General features: G+C 40.0%; 3 protein-coding genes across 3 annotated transcripts; all 3 read left to right on the top strand.

Moving 5' to 3' along the window:
- The first annotated feature begins 437 nt into the window (after positions 1-437).
- LOC128361312 (cytochrome P450 2J4-like) lies at positions 438-7,744 on the top strand. Its single transcript, XM_053321722.1, has 9 exons — positions 438-739; positions 1,212-1,377; positions 1,473-1,625; positions 1,709-1,869; positions 2,032-2,208; positions 2,297-2,435; positions 2,508-2,695; positions 2,806-2,947; positions 6,553-7,744. Exons 1-9 carry the CDS (start codon positions 551-553, stop codon positions 6,726-6,728), a joined length of 1,491 nt encoding a protein of 496 aa, XP_053177697.1. The 5' UTR covers positions 438-550; the 3' UTR covers positions 6,729-7,744.
- Positions 7,745-8,488: 744 nt separating this feature from the next.
- LOC128361314 (cytochrome P450 2J4-like) lies at positions 8,489-11,548 on the top strand. The gene is made up of 9 exons (XM_053321724.1): positions 8,489-8,836; positions 9,309-9,471; positions 9,567-9,719; positions 9,803-9,963; positions 10,128-10,304; positions 10,393-10,531; positions 10,604-10,791; positions 10,882-11,023; positions 11,127-11,548. The coding sequence occupies exons 1-9, from the start codon at positions 8,648-8,650 to the stop codon at positions 11,300-11,302; spliced, it is 1,488 nt and encodes a 495-aa protein (XP_053177699.1). The 5' UTR covers positions 8,489-8,647; the 3' UTR covers positions 11,303-11,548.
- Positions 11,549-13,765: 2,217 nt separating this feature from the next.
- On the top strand, positions 13,766-16,730 carry LOC128361311 (cytochrome P450 2J4-like). Its single transcript, XM_053321721.1, has 9 exons — positions 13,766-14,064; positions 14,540-14,705; positions 14,799-14,951; positions 15,035-15,195; positions 15,360-15,536; positions 15,625-15,763; positions 15,836-16,023; positions 16,134-16,275; positions 16,379-16,730. Exons 1-9 carry the CDS (start codon positions 13,876-13,878, stop codon positions 16,552-16,554), a joined length of 1,491 nt encoding a protein of 496 aa, XP_053177696.1. The 5' UTR covers positions 13,766-13,875; the 3' UTR covers positions 16,555-16,730.
- The last annotated feature ends 1,083 nt before the right edge of the window (positions 16,731-17,813 follow it).

The following is a 17,813-nucleotide window of genomic DNA, read 5'->3' as shown; positions in this document are numbered from 1 at the left end:
GATACTCTAACGACTTAACATACCTCAGCTAATTGCAGGGGAAGTCTGGTGGGTTTGATATGATGAAGGTCACCAATATGAGGAGGAGAATTTTACCTTTATTACTGATTTATGATTACGATTACTGAATTAGTGTTTTATTGCTGCACCCTCACAGAGTGAAATGACGTTAGCAGAAACACAGTGGAGGTTTTACATGTATGTTATCATATTTCTGAGCTATGGCTGTTTTTACTTGTGAGTGATTCCCATAATACCGATATTTTTAGGTATTATAATAATTTCCTGAAGCGAGTTGTTTCTTGTTGCTATGAAAGAGGGAAAGTAGGTGTGGTCTGTGACTGGTTATGTAAGTACATTACCATTGTACCTTTGCACAGACTTTGTGTCTGGGTTTTTTTCCCTATCATTTAACCCACTACAGAATTGATTGGAGCATGACAAGGCATTATACAAGCAGAGGTGTACGGAGGAAAACAATCCTGAAGCACAAACCTTTCCACTCGGACATTCCTCCTCCTGCTGCTGCTGCTGTTTTGACTCTTTCACGATGTGGTTTTACAGCTTTTTACTGGGGTTGGACCTGAAGGGGATACTATTGTTTTGTTTTCTCTTCCTACTGATAGCAGACTTCCTCAGAAACAGGAATCCTCCAAATTATCCCCCAGGACCACTGGGTCTCCCATTTGTGGGGAATTACTTCAGTTTGGACCAACATCTACACTTGTATTTTAGCAAGGTAAAGGTTCAATACAAAGGATGTTTTCTCCTTACATTAAATTCAAATCAAATGAATGTTTGAATTTTAAATGTATGAGATTGGCTTGACAAAGCTCACATGACATACTTCACGCAACACTATTGCACAATCAGGATAATGGCATGACATGAACCATAGTAAAAGATACAACTTTGCCAAAGTATGAAAGAGTTGAAGCTATTTCAACTATTTGTATTTATTCACCTGTATAATGCAACTTAAAATTGTCCACACATTATCAAACGTGCATTTGTTTAAAATATCCAATATGATGTAGAAACTAATGGTATATACTGACATCTGATGGTTAAATAGTAAATGGAACTCAAACTTCCACTTATATGTGCTACAAAGATGTTGGTAGGTTTTGTTTCATTATTGAACAATTCATAAAACTTGTATGATGCAGAAGTGCTCTGTTGTTCATTTTTGATTTTATTACTATCTTCAGTTGGCTGATGTCTATGGAAATGTGTTCAGCGTCCGCCTCGGTGGTGAAAAGATGGTGGTCGTGTCTGGGTGCAAGATGGTGAAGGAAGCCATAGTGACACAGGCCGAGAACTTTGTCGATCGACCGCACAGTGAAATTGCTGAAAGGTTTTACTTAGGATCCACAGGTGTAAAAATCTCTCTCTTTCACTGTCTAACACTGTATGTACAGTAATGAGTTCTTCATCAGCCATTAACTCTGATTTCCTCTGCTTGTGTGTAGGTGGTCTGTTCACGAGCAATGGTGAAACATGGAAGAAACAGCGGCGGTTCGCCTTGTCCACCTTACGAAACTTTGGTTTTGGTAAAAGTGTCACGGAGCAGAGCATCTGTGAAGAGATCCGATACCTTCAAGAGGAGATAGAGAATGACAAAGGTGGTTTACAATCAGCACAGCATAAGCTCATAATCAACACAAATAAAATAGTATCTCCTAAACAGTGGACTCTCCCTCTCCAGGTGAGCCTTTCAGCCCAGCAGGCCTCTTCAACAATGCTGTATCCAACATCATTTGCCAGCTTGTGATGGGGAAACGGTTTGACTACAGCGACCACAATTTCCAAATGATGCTGAAGTACTTGTCTGAAGCTATCTGGCTGGAGGGATCAATGTGGGGTCATGTAAGTCAATAACATCACTTAGCTCAGTCACTGACAGAGAGATGGCATTCTGGTGGGATTGTGGGAGTCAATATTAACCAACTGGGAGGCACGTGTTTGTGGTTGACTTTGTCACAAAAGGTGAATTATATTGTCTCTTATCTTCTGTTTTCTGGGGAGTAGCTCTATGAATCTTTTCCCAGTGTGATGAAGCACTTGCCAGGCCCTCATAACAGAATATTCAGCAACTATGGAACCATCCTGGACTTCATCGGTCAAGAGGTACAGAGGCACAAGAAGGACCTGGACCCCAACAATCCACGCGACTACATTGACAGTTTCCTCATTGAAATGGAGAATGTATGTGACCAACATGCATTACACATACAGTGCTGCACTGCAGCTGTACAGTCATTCATTATTGTGTCTTCTCTGCATTCCTAAACAGCACAAAGAATCTGATCTGGGCTTCAATGAGACCAATCTGGCTATGTGTTCTCTGGATCTGTTTCTGGCTGGAACAGAAACTACCTCCACTACTTTGCAGTGGGCTTTGATTCACCTCATCAAAAACCCTGACATCCAGGGTAGGTGACCATACTCACTCTTTCTCTCTAAATTGCTCTATGCATAAATACTTAAATTTCTTATACTTGCAGAGAAAGTCCAGGCGGAGATAGACAGTGTGATCGGACAAATCCGCCAGCCCACTATGGCGGACAGACCAAACCTGCCCTACACTGACGCTGTCATCCATGAGATCCAAAGGATGGGAAACATTGTTCCTCTCAATGGATTAAGAAGGGCTGCCAAAGACACAACTCTTGGCGGTTACTTCATACCCAAGGTGCATCTACACAGATGTTCAAAAAGTCTTAAAAGGCTATTTCTTATGAAAATATGGGAATTAAAAATGTTAGTATTGCTTAGTGTTGCAAAGTTTTGCTTTGTTCATAGGGAACTTCCCTGATGCCCACGCTGACCTCTGTGCTGTTTGACAAGACTGTATGGGGGACTCCAGACACTTTTAACCCAGGACACTTTCTAGATGCTGATGGAAAGTTTGTAAAGAGAGAAGCATTCCTTCCTTTCTCTGCAGGTAAGCCACAGCAAACTCGCTGTTAGACATTACCTGACCCAGAACATTGGTTGTTATCTTGAATACATAGACCTTTGCATTATTCCGTTACCATGGCGGAGCTCCACAGCAATCAGCATAATCAGAATTTATACCAGATCTGAGATTTTAGATATATAAAACAACATTGCATTGAACACGTTCGGTAGGAATTGACTCTATCCCTCTGGAGATCACTCGCCCAGCAAAGCGCCTAGAGACTTTTTACCAGACTGCGATGCTGTGAGCGCAGGCCAAAGCAAGGCAAGCGGGCAGGGTTCCAGGCTAGGCTAAGAACAGTCTCACAAGCCCTCCGTGCCTAGTCTTTTTCTCGCCAACGCTCGCTCGATTGTTAACAAAATGGATGACATCAGACTACGGATCTCTAACACAGCCACCCTGACGGCTGTGTCATGATAAGAACAGAGACCTCGCTGTACGACAACATCCCTGATCAAGCTGTGTAGAGCTAGCAGGTCGCACCATCCGGTAAGCTAAAAGGAGGAGGAATGTGTGTCTACGTGAACAACAGCTAGTGCACGCACAGCACTGTTATTGAAAGACATTGTAGCCCGGACCTCGAGTTTTTAATGATTAAATGCAGACCCTTCTACCTGCCGAGGGAGATCCCAGCAGCTTTCATTGTGGCCGTTTATGCCCATCCCCGAGCCAATGCTAAGCTAGCTATAGACTCACTGTATGATGGTATTAGCAAACAACTGAACACGCATCCGGACTGTGTTTTTATTGCAGCAGTAGGAGATTTTAACCACTCCAACCTTAAGACTGTTTTACCCAAATTTTACAAGAATGTCCACGTTTCAACTAGAAATAACAGATACTAGGCCAAGTTTACACAAATATACCTGGAGTCTACAAGACTCACCTCTGCCCCCATCTCGGACAATCAGACCATGCCTCCCTGTTCCTGATCCTGGCCAAGCCCCTCATCAGCAGGACCAAACCACATCTGGACTGAAGAGGCCTCCTTAGCACTGCAGGACGGCTTCGAGGACACTGAGTGGGGAGTTTTCAAGCACACTGACATCGAGCAGTACAGTGAGACTGATATCCTACATCAACTTCTGCACTAACAATGTAAGCACAAAGAAGCTGATCAAGGTATTCCCCAACCAAAAACCTTGGTTCAACAACAATGTGCGGGTGCTGTTCAGAGTCAGAGATGCAGCACTCAGCTCAGGGGACAAAGCGGCTTACAGCAGATCCAGAGCAGCCCTGTACAGAGGCATCAGAGACGCCAAACTCAAATACAAGCAGCGCATTGAGGACAGCTTCAAGGAAAACAACCCACGGAGCATGTGGCAAGGCATCAGAAACATCACAGACTATAAACAAGGCCACAACCCCCCCCCTCCCAACTGATCTCTCTTTCCTGGACAAGTTCAACACTTTCTTTGCCCCTTTTGAAAACAGCAACAACAATGGACTAGTTGCAACCAACAGTGTACAAGAGAGCAATCCACCACTCACTCTCCAGTCTTTTCAGGTCAAGCAGGCTCTTCAAAACATCAACAGCAACAAAGCTGCAGGGCCCGAGAGTATCCCTGGCCGTGCACTGAAGGCATGTGCCGCCCAGCTTGCCTCAGTCCTCACAGACATTTTTAACCTGTCACTCCAACTGGCCACAGTCTAGGGCTGCAGCTATCAATTATTTTTTATAATCGATTATTCTATTGATTATTTCATCGATTAATCGAGTAATCTAATAAATTATTTTGCCTTATTAAATAGCGAAACTAAAAATGAGAAAAAGGACAAAAAAGACATGTCTCTGAACATGAACAATCAAGTGGGTTTTATTCAAAACTAAACCCATTTATTGCATTTAACTGCATTACCTTCTGAAACAAATAAAATAATAATACAGTAAAGTATCTACCTAAAATTACCTTGAAACAAGATTTATAACTTAGACAAAGGCTATTTGGTCTGAATATTCAATTGTTTTAATCAAAACTAAACCCATTTATTGGATTTAACTTCAGTGCCATCTGAAACAAATACGTGAACTTACTTACTTTTAGTGTGACTGATTTTAATTTTTGCATCATTAAGCTACCATACAATTAAGCGCACTAGATTCCTCTGCTCCTCCTACCTCAGTGTAGAGACCTGAGATCAACCTCTCCCAGCCCCTCTCCTCATCTCCTACTGCTGACTGTCTGACTGAGATCTTCTCAGCAGGTAGAAACTGATAGTTCACTAACTAGAACAAGCTTAATGATCCACACGGTGACGTGAGAAAAAGAAGACATGACGGGCGAATAAATGACTAGAAAACCGATCGGTTTGTGTGTGTGTGTGTGTGTGTGTGTGTGTGTGTGTGTGTGTGTGTGTGTGTGTGTGTGTGTGTGTAACACACGTGACTAGATGCCGCACACACTTTGTAGTTTTCACTCTCTAGTAAACTGCTCCGCGACATAGCGAGTAACGCGATGTGCGTCAGTTTAACCATCCGTGTAAAACACAAGCGGAGCAAGTCATATAAACAAGTTAAATGCATTAAACGAAGCTTCGATTCATGAAAAACTGCCTCGATCATTTTTTGTAATCGAATTATTCGAATAATTCAAGTAATCGTTTCAGCCCTACCACAGTCCCAACCTGTTTTAAATCCACCACCATCATCCCCATACCTAAAACCCCCGACAATCTCAAGCCTAAAAGATTACAGGCCCATTGCTCTCACCCCGATGGTCAAAAAATGCTTCGAGAAACTGGTGTTGGCACATATCAAAGCATACACCCTCCTCCCACACCCACGACCAACATCAATTTACCTACAAAGCCAACAGATGCACAGATGATGCCATTGCACTTCACACAGCTCTAACACACCTGGAAAATCCTAATACCCATGTGAGGATGCTGTTCATTAACTTTTACAACTGTACTATTGAAAGTGTTCTAACTTATGGGTGCACAGTCTGGTACTCCAGCTGTACCGCAGCGGAGAAACAAGATCTTCAGCGGGTGGTTAAAACAGCTCAGTGGATTGTCGGCTCTCCACTGCCGCACCTGAGCAACATCTACTCAAGCCGCGTACACAAGCGGGCCTCCAACATCCTTAAGGACCACTCACACCCGGGACACTCCCTGTTCAGCACCCTTCCATCAGGCAGGCTGAGAACCATCGGAGCCAGAAACTATGGCAGCGTATTGCTGCCACGCCAGGAGAAAAAAAACGGATCAGTATCATGTTATAACGTGAAATGTTTCATGTGTCATGTTTCATGTTATAACGTGATAGTTTCTTGTTATAACATAAAACTTATGTTATAACATGATAATATAAATGTTTCACATTGTGGGAATGAAGAAACGCTGTGTGGAGAACAGATTAATTGAGGAATATAACTCATTTACAGGATTTGATCAAGTTCTACTTCATGCTTGGGTTGAGACATGGCGAGATTCTGCTGTTGTCCAAGTGCTTGATGCTGGCCTTTAATTTGCCATATTACCATTTGGGATTTTTTTGGGGCTACAAATGAAATTTCGTTGTGTTTCATATGCAGTGACAATAAATAAATATCTATATCTATGTGTGTTTGTGAACTCCTCAGGGAAACGTGTGTGTCTCGGAGAAGGGCTGGCCAAGATGGAGCTGTTCCTGTTTTTGGTGGGCTTGTTTCAGAAGTTCTCATTCTCTGCTCCTGATGGAGTAGTGTTAAGTACAGAGGGAGCTATTGGAGTCACAAATGTACCGCAACCCTTCAAGGTTTGCGCCAAAGTTCGCTGAATTGTGCAGCATCAAATTTTCCATCTAAACAGATTTATGTAAGATGTAACAGCGACCTCCTTTACATGCTATTATAAATAAATAACAAATCATTTGAAAATAATTCATCAACAAAACATTTAATTGTAAATAATTGAAATGTAAAATATTTCAAACTGTGCTGGATTTAAAAATGTCTTCCTCTGGCACCATCTGGTGGTAATAACAAGAATGATCAAGTAATTCTACGCTGGTGGTTCTGACCCTAGCACACAGACTACACCAGTTTTCATCAAAATGATCACATTTCCAGGAATTAAAGCAAGAAAAAAGTAAGAAAAGCAAGTTAGGGGCCTCAAGCTGATCCATAACAGTCTTCTCTGCTTCACAATGTGGATGTGTGGTTTGTTGCTGGGACTTGACCTCAGGAGTGCTGCTTTTTAAATTTGCTGTTCCCCTCATAGTGTATTTTCTGAACAAAAATGATCCACCTAACTTTCCTCTGGGACCACCGACTCTCCGTCTCTTAGGAAATGTTGCCAGCATTGACCCTATCTTTCTGACACCAGAATACCAAATGCTTTAGAACAAGTCTATGTGTTGCTGTTGTGGAGGCTGATCCAGTCATTTCTGACGAACTCATGAGTACAACTGTGTCTGAACTGGTTAATTGGGAGATGTTGATTTAATGACTTAAACTGCTCATCTACTGAGTGTTACATAATAATACTGACTCGATCATCTATTAATATGAAGCCACACAAGTTCATGATATGTTATGCATCAATACATCCTTTATATCACAATGTCTTTTGTGTTAATTATAAGTTTTAAATTTTTTTCTGTAAGGATACTGATGTTTTGAACTCTGACATACAGATAGTCCTGTGAACTTTGGGTCTATAAATGACACCTAAAGTCAAGGCTGTTAAGCTTCAGCTGACTAATATAATAAGTGTTGTGTGTTTTTTAGCCATCAATTGTTTGTCATATTACTTAATCTGTCTCAACATCAATAATAAATTCCCTGAAATATCTGTTGTCTGAGATTTCTTGGTCATATAAAAGATACTTGACAGAATAAGATGCATTTCTTAGAGACTACATACTTTTTCTCTGATTTTCTCCTCATAGAGACCAGTTTTAATTGTGTGCAGGATCCAAGTCCATTTATTTACTTTTATTCCCACTGCACTTTGTATTGTTGATTTTACTCTGTTTATACTACTAACATGTAATTGCTGTTGAAGGTTATTGAAAGACAGGTTTTACATGTATGTTATCATATTGCTGAGCTTTGCATAGGATCAGCACCATTAAAACTAAGGCTTGTAAATTAGTGATCAGTTACATTTCATGTATGATACTGTATGGATACTCTAACGACTTAACATACCTCAGCTAATTGCAGGGGAAGTCTGGTGGGTTTGATATGATGAAGGTCACCAATATGAGGAGGAGAATTTTACCTTTATTACTGATTTATGATTACGATTACTGAATTAGTGTTTTATTGCTGCACCCTCACAGAGTGAAATGACGTTAGCAGAAACACAGTGGAGGTTTTACATGTATGTTATCATATTGCTGAGCTATGGCTGTTTTTGCTTGTGAGTGATTCCCATAATACCGATATTTTTAGGTATTATAATAATTTCCTGAAGCGAGTTGTTTCTTGTTGCTATGACAGGGGTGTTGTTTGACAAAGGGAAAGTAGGTGTGGTCTGTGACTGGTTATGTAAGTACATTACCATTGTACCTTTGCACAGACTTTGTGTCCGGGTTTTTTTCCCCTGTCATTTAACCCACTACAGAATTGAGTGGAGCATGACAAGGCATTATACAAGCAGAGGTGTACGGAGGAAAACAATCCTGAAGCACAAACCTTTCCACTCGGACATTCCTCCTCCTGCTGCTGCTGCTGTTTTGACTCTTTCACGATGTGGTTTTACAGCTTTTTACTGGGGTTGGACCTGAAGGGGATACTATTGTTTTGTTTTCTCTTCCTACTGATAGCAGACTTCCTCAGAAACAGGAATCCTCCAAATTATCCCCCAGGACCACTGGGTCTCCCATTTGTGGGGAATTACTTCAGTTTGGACCAACATCTACACTTGTATTTTAGCAAGGTAAAGGTTCAATACAAAGGATGTTTTCTCCTTACATTAAATTCAAATCAAATGAATGTTTGAATTTTAAATGTATGAGATTGGCTTGACAAAGCTCACATGACATACTTCACGCAACACTATTGCACAATCAGGATAATGGCATGACATGAACCATAGTAAAAGATACAACTTTGCCAAAGTATGAAAGAGTTGAAGCTATTTCAACTATTTGTATTTATTCACCTGTATAATGCAACTTTAAATTGTCCACACATTATCAAACGTGCATTTGTTTAAAATAGTCAATATAATGTATAAACTAATGGCAGATACTGACATCTGATGGTTAAATAGTAAATGGAACTCAAACTTCCACTTATATGTGCTACAAAGATGTTGGTAGGTTTTGTTTCATTATTGAACAATTCATAAAACTTGTACGATGCAGAAGTGCTCTGTTGTTCATTTTTGATTTTATTACTATCTTCAGTTGGCTGATGTCTATGGAAATGTGTTCAGCGTCCGCCTCGGTGGTGAAAAGATGGTGGTCGTGTCTGGGTGCAAGATGGTGAAGGAAGCCATAGTGACACAGGCCGAGAACTTTGTGGATCGACCGCACAGTGCAAGTGCTGAAAGGATTTACTTAGGCCAAGGTGTAAAAATCTCTCTCTTTCACTGTCTAACACTGTATGTGCAGTAATGAGTTCTTCATCAGCCATTAACTCTTATTTCCTCTGCTTGTGTGTAGGTGGTCTGTTCATGAGCAATGGTGAAAAATGGAAGAAACAGCGGCGGTTCGCGTTGTCGACCTTACGAAACTTTGGTTTTGGTAAAAGTATCACGGAGCAGAGCATCTGTGAAGAGATCCGATACCTTCAAGAGGAGATAGAGAATGACAAAGGTGATTTACAATCAGTACAGCATAAGCTCATAAACAACAGAAATAAAATACTATCTCCTAAACAGTGGACTCTCCCTCTCCAGGTGAGCCTTTCAGCCCAGCAGGCCTCTTCAACAATGCTGTATCCAACATCATTTGCCAGCTTGTGATGGGGAAACGGTTTGACTACAGCGACCACAATTTCCAAATGATGCTGAAGTATATGTCTGAAGCTATCTGTCTGGAGGGATCAATGTGGGTTCAAGTAAGTCAAGAACATCCATCTTAGCTCAGTCACTGACAGAGAGATGGCACTCTGGTGGGATTGTGGGAGTCAATATTAACCAACTGGGAGGCACGTGTTTGTGGTTGACTTTGTCACAAAAGGTGAATTATATTGTCTCTCATCTCTTGTTTTCTGGGGAATAGCTCTATGAATCCTTTCCCAGTGTGATGAAGCACTTGCCAGGCCCTCATAACAGGATGTTCAGCAACTACAAAACCATCCTGGATTTCATTGGTCAGGAGGTACAGAGGCACAAGCAGGACCTGGACCCCAACAATCCACGGGACTACATTGACAGTTTTCTCATCGAAATGGAGAATGTATGTGACCAACATGCATTAAACATACAGTGCTGCACTGCAGCTGTACAGTCATTCATTATTGTGTCTTCTCTGCATTCCTGAACAGCACAAAGAATCTGATCTGGGTTTCGATGAGACCAATCTGGCTATGTGTTCTCTGGATCTGTTTCTGGCTGGAACAGAAACTACCTCCACTACTTTGCAGTGGGCTATGATTTACCTCATCAAAAACCCTGACATCCAGGGTAGGTGACCATACTCACTCGTTCTCTCTAAATTGCTCTATACATAAATACTTAAATTTCATATGCTTGCAGAGAAAGTCCAGGCGGAGATAGACAGTGTGATCGGACAAATCCGCCAGCCCACTATGGCGGACAGACCAAACCTGCCCTACACTGACGCTGTCATTCATGAGATCCAGAGGATGGGAAACATTGTTCCTCTCAATGGATTAAGAATGGCTGCCAAAGACACGACTCTTGGCGGTTACTTCATACCCAAGGTGCATCTACACAGTCTTTCAAAAAGTCTTAAAAGGCTATTTCTTATGAAAATATGGGAATTAAAAATTTTAGTATTGCTTTGTTAATAGGGTACTTCCCTGATGCCCACGCTGACCTCTGTGCTGTTTGACAAGACTGTATGGGAGACTCCAGACACTTTTAACCCAGGACACTTTCTAGATGCTGATGGAAAGTTTGTAAAGAGAGAAGCATTCCTTCCTTTCTCTGCAGGTAAGCCACAGCAAACTCGCTGTTAGACATCACCTGACCTAGAACATTGGTTGTTATCTTGAGCCTTTAAACCTTTGAATGTCTGTGTTTGTGAACTCCTCAGGGAAACGTGTGTGTCTCGGAGAAGGGCTGGCCAAGATGGAGCTGTTCCTGTTTTTGGTGGGCTTGTTTCAGAAGTTCTCATTCTCTGCTCCTGATGGAGTAGTGTTAAGCACAGAGGGAGTTAATGGAGCCACATATGTACCGCAACCCTTCAAGGTTTGCGCCAAGGTTCGCTGAATTACGCAGAATTCAATTTTTCATCTAACCAGATTTATGAAAGATGTAACAGCAACCCATAATAATCAAACCATATCAACCTTTGTCTGTTTTATGATTCTCTGTTATGAGGACTGGGTTATTGTCTGCTCTGTACATTAAAAGATTATTTTATTATTATTGTGTTAATTCCTTTAAAATACATTTCTCTTTATCCTTGTAGTTATTAAAGGTGAGATTTGTTTAATGTACACATTTGAATGTTTGTGAACAAATAATAAATGATTTGATGATATGTGTCACTGTTCTGGTTTAAGTCATTTGCAAAATATATATTCATGGCTACAATGTGGAAGTTAAAGGAAAGGTTCACAATTTTTCTGTCCTAAAACAACAGTTAGGTGCCCAAATTGTGTTCTGCCTGTTCATAAAGACCATTAAAAGATCCCCTCATAATGCATTTTCAATGTAACAATAGAAGGGAAAAAAGTTTTTTCCTGATAATTTCATTCTTGTTTTTATGATCCTTGCACTGCATCTGAACAGGAAAATACTTTCAGTTGAGACACAAACAAGTAAAAACTGTAGAGGATATCCACTTTAGTTGCCTTACTCTAGATGGCTGAAACTTCATATAATCTTCAGATTCACTTTTAAATACATTTTTGTTCAAAATGAGGACTATGTATTTTGTCAATAATCAAGTAATACTACACTGACTCATGTAACAGCGACCTCCTTTACATGCTATTATAAATAAATAACAAATCATTTGAAAATAATTCATCAACAAAACATTTAATTGTAAATAATTGAAATGTAAAATATTTCAAACTGTGCTGGATTTAAAAATGTCTTCCTCTGGCACCATCTGGTGGTAATAACAAGAATGATCAAGTAATTCTACGCTGGTGGTTCTGACCCTAGCACACAGACTACACCAGTTTTCATCAAAATGATCACATTTCCAGGAATTAAAGCAAGAAAAAAGTAAGAAAAGCAAGTTAGGGGCCTCAAGCTGATCCATAACAGTCTTCTCTGCTTCACAATGTGGATGTGTGGTTTGTTGCTGGGACTTGACCTCAGGAGTGCTGCTTTTTAAATTTGCTGTTCCCCTCATAGTGTATTTTCTGAACAAAAATGATCCACCTAACTTTCCTCTGGGACCACCGACTCTCCGTCTCTTAGGAAATGTTGCCAGCATTGACCCTATCTTTCTGACACCAGAATACCAAATGCTTTAGAACAAGTCTATGTGTTGCTGTTGTGGAGGCTGATCCAGTCATTTCTGACGAACTCATGAGTACAACTGTGTCTGAACTGGTTAACTGGGAGATGTTGATTTAATGACTTAAACTGCTCATCTACTGAGTGTTACATAATAATACTGACTCGATCATCTATTAATATGAAGCCACAGAAGTTCATGATATGTTATGCATCAATACATCCTTTATATCACAATGTCTTTTGTGTTAATTATAAGTTTTACATTTTTTTTCTGTAAGGATACTGGTGTTTTGAACTCTGACACACAGATAGTCCTGTGAACTTTGGGTCTATAAATGACACCTAAAGTCAAGGCTGTTAAGCTTCAGCTGACTAATATAATAAGTGTTGTGTTTCTTTTAGCCATCAATTGTTTGTCATATTACTTAATCTGTCTCAACATCAATAATAAATTCCCTGAAATATCTGTTGTCTGAGATTTCTTGGTCATATAAAAGATACCTGACAGAATAAGATGCATTTCTTAGAGACTACATACTTTTTCTCTGATTTTCTCCTCATAGAGACCAGTTTTAATTGTGTGCAGGATCCAAGTCCATTTATTTACTTTGATTCCCACTGCACTTTGTATTGTTTATTTTACTCTGTTTATACTACTAACATGTAATTGCTGTTGAAGGTTATTGAAAGACAGGTTTTACATGTATGTTATCATATTGCTGAGCTTTGAATAGGATCAGCACCATTAAAACTAAGGCTTGTAAATTAGTGATTTCTTTAATAGCGTCAGTTACATCTCATGTATGATACTGTATGGATACTCTAACGACTTAACATACCTCGGCTAATTGCAGGGGAAGTCTGGTGGGTTTGATATGATGAAGGTCACCAATATGAGGAGGAGAATTTTACCTTTATTACTGATTTATGATTACGATTACTGAATTAGTGTTTTGTTGCTGCACCCTCAGAGTGAAATGACAGTAGCAGAAACACAGTGGAGGTTTTACATGTATGTTATCATATTTCTGAGCTATGGCTGTTTTTGCTTGTGAGTGATTCCCATAATACCGATATTTTTAGGTATATTAATAATTTCCTGAAGCGAGTTGTTTCTTGTTGCTATGAAAGAGGGAAAGTAGGTGCGGCCTGTGACTGGTTATGTAAGTACATTACCATTGTACCTTTGCACAGACTTTGTGTCCGGGTTTTTTTCCCTATCATTTAACCCACTACAGAATTGAGTGTAGCGTGACAAGGCAATATACAAGCAGAGGTGTACGGAGGAAAACAATCCTGAAGCACAAACCTTTCCACTCGGACATTCCTCCTCCTGCTGCTGCTGCTGTTTTGACTCTTTCACGATGTGGTTTTACAGCTTTTTACTGGGGTTGGACCTGAAGGGGATACTATTGTTTTGTTTTCTCTTCCTACTGATAGCAGACTTCCTCAGAAACAGGAATCCTCCAAATTATCCCCCAGGACCACTGGGTCTCCCATTTGTGGGGAATTTCTTCAGTTTGGAGCAACCTATGCACATTTATTTTAGCAAGGTAAAGGTTCAATAAAAATGTTTTCTCCTTACATTAAATTCAAATCAACTGAATGTTTGAATTGAAAATTTAAATGTATGAGATTGGCTTGACAAAGCTCACATGAAATACTTCACACAACACTATTGCACAATCAGGATAATGGCATGACATGAACCATAGTAAAAGGTACAACTTTGCCAAAGTATGAAAGAGTTGAAGCTATTTCAACTATTTGTATGTACTCACCTGTATAATGCAACTTTAAATTGTCCACACATTATCAAACGTGCATTTGTTTAAAATATCCAATATGATGTAGAAACTAATGGTATATACTGACATCTGATGGTTAAATAGTAAATGGAACTCAAACTTCCACTTATATGTGCTACAAAGATGTTGGTAGGTTTTGTTTCATTATTGAACAATTCATAAAACTTGTACGATGCCGAAATGCTCTGTTGGTCATTTTTGATTTTATTACCATCTTCAGTTGGCTGATGTCTATGGAAACGTGTTCAGCGTCCGCCTCGGTGGTGAAAAGATGGTGGTCGTGTCTGGGTGCAAGATGGTGAAGGAAGCCATAGTGACACAGGCCGAGAACTTTGTGGATCGACCGCACAGTGCAATTGTTGAAAGGGTTTACTTAGGATCCACAGGTGTAAAAATCTCTCTTTCACTGCCTTATACTGTGTGTGCAGTAATGAGTTCTTCATCAGCCATTAACTCTTATTTCCTCTGCTTGTGTGTAGGTGGTCTGTTCATGAGCAATGGTGAAAAATGGAAGATACAGCGGCGGTTCGCCTTGTCCACCTTACGAAACTTTGGTTTTGGTAAAAGTGTCACGGAGCAGAGCATCTGTGAAGAGATCCGATACCTTCAAGAGGAGATAGAAAATGACAAAGGTGATTTACAATCAGCACAGCATAAGCTCATAATCAACACAAATAAAATAGTATCTCCTAAACAGTGGACTCTCCCTCTCCAGGTGAGCCTTTCAGCCCAGCAGGCCTCTTCAACAATGCTGTATCCAACATCATTTGCCAGCTTGTGATGGGGAAACGGTTTGACTACAGTGACCACAATTTCCAGATGTTGCTGAAGTTTTTGTCTGAGGCTTTCCAGTTGGAGGGATCAATGTGGGTTCAAGTAAGTCAAGAACATCCATCTTAGCTCAGTCACTGACAGAGAGATGGCACTCTGGTGGGATTGTGGGAGTCAATATTAACCAACTGGGAGGCACGTGTTTGTGGTTGACTTTGTCACAAAAGGTGAATTATATTGTCTCTCATCTCTTGTTTTCTGGGGAATAGCTCTATGAATCCTTTCCCAGTGTGATGAAGCACTTGCCAGGCCCTCATAACAGGATGTTCAGCAACTACAAAACCATCCTGGACTTCATCGGTCAGGAGGTACAGAGGCACAAGCAGGACCTGGACCCCAACAATCCACGGGACTACATTGACAGTTTCCTCATTGAAATGGAGAATGTATGTGACCAACATGCATTACACATACAGTGCTGCACTGCAGCTGTACAGTTATTCATTACTGTGTCTTCTCTGCATTCCTGAACAGCACAAAGAATCTGATCTGGGCTTCAATGAGACTAATCTGGCTTTGTGTTCTCTGGATCTGTTTCTGGCTGGAACAGAAACTACCTCCACTACTTTGCAGTGGGCTATGATTTACCTCATCAAAAACCCTGACATCCAGGGTAGGTGACCATACTCACTCTTTCTCTCTAAATTGCTCTATGCATAAATACTTAAATTTTTTATACTTGCAGAGAAAGTCCAGGCGGAGATAGACAGTGTGATCGGACAAACCCGCCAGCCCACTATGGCGGACAGACCAAACCTGCCCTACACTGACGCTGTCATCCATGAGATCCAGAGGATGGGAAACATTGTTCCTCTCAATGTATTAAGAATGGCTTCCAAAGACACGACTCTTGGCGGTTACTTCATACCCAAGGTGCATCTACACAGATGTTCAAAAAGTCTTAAAAGGCTATTTCTTATGAAAATATAGGAATTAAAAATATTAGCATTGCTTAGTGTCACCCTGTGGATCATTGTTCATAGGGTACTTCCCTGATGCCCACGCTGACCTCTGTGCTGTTTGACAAGACTGTATGGGAGACTCCAGACACTTTTAACCCAGGACACTTTCTAAATGCTGATGGAAAGTTTGTAAAGAGAGAAGCATTCCTTCCTTTCTCTGCAGGTAAGCCACAGCAAACTCGCTGTTAGACATCACCTGACCTAGAACATCCGTTGTTATCTTGAGCCTTTAAACCTTTGAATGTGTGTGTTTCAAAACTCCTCAGGGAAACGTGTGTGTCTCGGAGAAGGGCTGGCCAAGATGGAGCTGTTCCTGTTTTTGGTGGGCTTGTTTCAGAAGTTCTCATTCTCTGCTCCTGATGGAGTAGTGTTAAGCACAGAGGGAGCTATTGGAGCCACAAATGTACCGCAACCCTTCAAGGTTTGCGCCAAGGTTCGCTGAATTACGCAGAATTCAATTTTTCATCTAATTAGATTTATGAAAGATGTAACAGCAAACCATAATAATCAAACCATATCAACCTTTGTCTGTTTTATGATTCTCTGTTATGAGGACTTGGTTACTGTCTGCTTTGTACATTAAAAGATTATTGTGTTGATTCCCGACTTTAAAAGACATTTCTCTATATCCTTGTAGTTATTAAAGGTGAGATGTTTTTTTATGTATACATACACATTTGAATATGTTTGTGAACAAATAATAAACGATTTGATGATATGTGTCACTGTTCTGGTTTAAGTCATTTGCAAAATATATATTCATGGCTACAATGTGGAAGTTAAAGGAAAGGTTCACAATTTTTCTGTCCTAAAACAACAGTTAGGTGCCCAAATTGTGTTCTGCCTGTTCATACAGACCATTAAAAGATCCCCTCATAATGCATTTTATTTATGCATTAATAGAGGTGAAAAAAGTTTTTTTTGTGATAATTTCATTCTTGTTTTTATGATCCTTGCACTGCATCTGAACAGGAAAATACTTTCAGTTGAGACACAAACAAGTAAAAACTGTGGAGGATATCCACTTTATTTGACTTACTCTAGATGGCTGAAACTTCATATAATCTTCGGATTCACTTTTAAATAAATTTTTGTTCAAAATGAGGACTATGTGTTTTGTCAATAATCAAGTAATACTACACTGACTGATGTGACGCCAACACAGGTAATATCCATTTTCAAATGATCACATTTTCGCAAGAAAAGAATTCCGAGCATGAAAAATTGTCCATCAGGAAATGTTTATAATGTATTGAATTATGTATAATATGTATTTGCAAATGTTTTATGGCTGAAATCAGGCATGGCCCCTTCTACAAAGGAACTATGTCTGTCTGTATGTATGTATGTATGTATGAACCAAGTATGAGAATACTATGTTTTGTAAAGCTTGTTAGCATCACTCATGGTAAAATGTTGAATGTTAAATCCTACTGAGTAGCATTGTGCTGGTTATGTTTTGCAAATTTTATTTTATAATTCAACAACACATGAAACACTTTCCTCCTAAAGGGTTAGGGTTAATTTAACCTTGTAATAAAAAACTATTTGTGATTTTTATGACTGAAACCTGCCCTTTGTTTCATTTCTATGTTTGGGTACATTTTCAGCCCATTCTTAGCCTATATTTCTTATTTGATTAGTGATGTCCCAACTTTCTGTCACAAACACATACATCATTATGTCTACATAAGCTGTGAG

The sequence above is a fragment of the Scomber japonicus genome, chromosome 7, assembly GCF_027409825.1.
Source record: "Scomber japonicus isolate fScoJap1 chromosome 7, fScoJap1.pri, whole genome shotgun sequence".
NCBI classification, from domain to species: domain Eukaryota; kingdom Metazoa; phylum Chordata; class Actinopteri; order Scombriformes; family Scombridae; genus Scomber; species Scomber japonicus.
Note: the sequence above shows the minus strand (reverse complement) of the source record. Positions and strands in the feature narration are given on the sequence as shown.

Bases quoted from the DNA above. Each gene is read 5' to 3' on its own strand.
- LOC128361312 (XM_053321722.1), top strand. From the start codon at position 551: ATGTGGTTTTACAGCTTTTTACTGGGGTTGGACCTGAAGGGGATACTA. The intron at 1,378-1,472 runs GTGTAAAAATCT...GCTTGTGTGTAG, and splicing joins GTTTTACTTAGGATCCACAG to GTGGTCTGTTCACGAGCAAT. The intron at 1,626-1,708 runs GTGGTTTACAAT...CTCCCTCTCCAG, and splicing joins GGAGATAGAGAATGACAAAG to GTGAGCCTTTCAGCCCAGCA.
- LOC128361314 (XM_053321724.1), top strand. From the start codon at position 8,648: ATGTGGTTTTACAGCTTTTTACTGGGGTTGGACCTGAAGGGGATACTA. The intron at 9,472-9,566 runs GTGTAAAAATCT...GCTTGTGTGTAG, and splicing joins AAGGATTTACTTAGGCCAAG to GTGGTCTGTTCATGAGCAAT. The intron at 10,792-10,881 runs GTGCATCTACAC...CTTTGTTAATAG, and splicing joins GCGGTTACTTCATACCCAAG to GGTACTTCCCTGATGCCCAC.
- LOC128361311 (XM_053321721.1), top strand. From the start codon at position 13,876: ATGTGGTTTTACAGCTTTTTACTGGGGTTGGACCTGAAGGGGATACTA. The intron at 14,065-14,539 runs GTAAAGGTTCAA...TACCATCTTCAG, and splicing joins TGCACATTTATTTTAGCAAG to TTGGCTGATGTCTATGGAAA. The intron at 14,952-15,034 runs GTGATTTACAAT...CTCCCTCTCCAG, and splicing joins GGAGATAGAAAATGACAAAG to GTGAGCCTTTCAGCCCAGCA.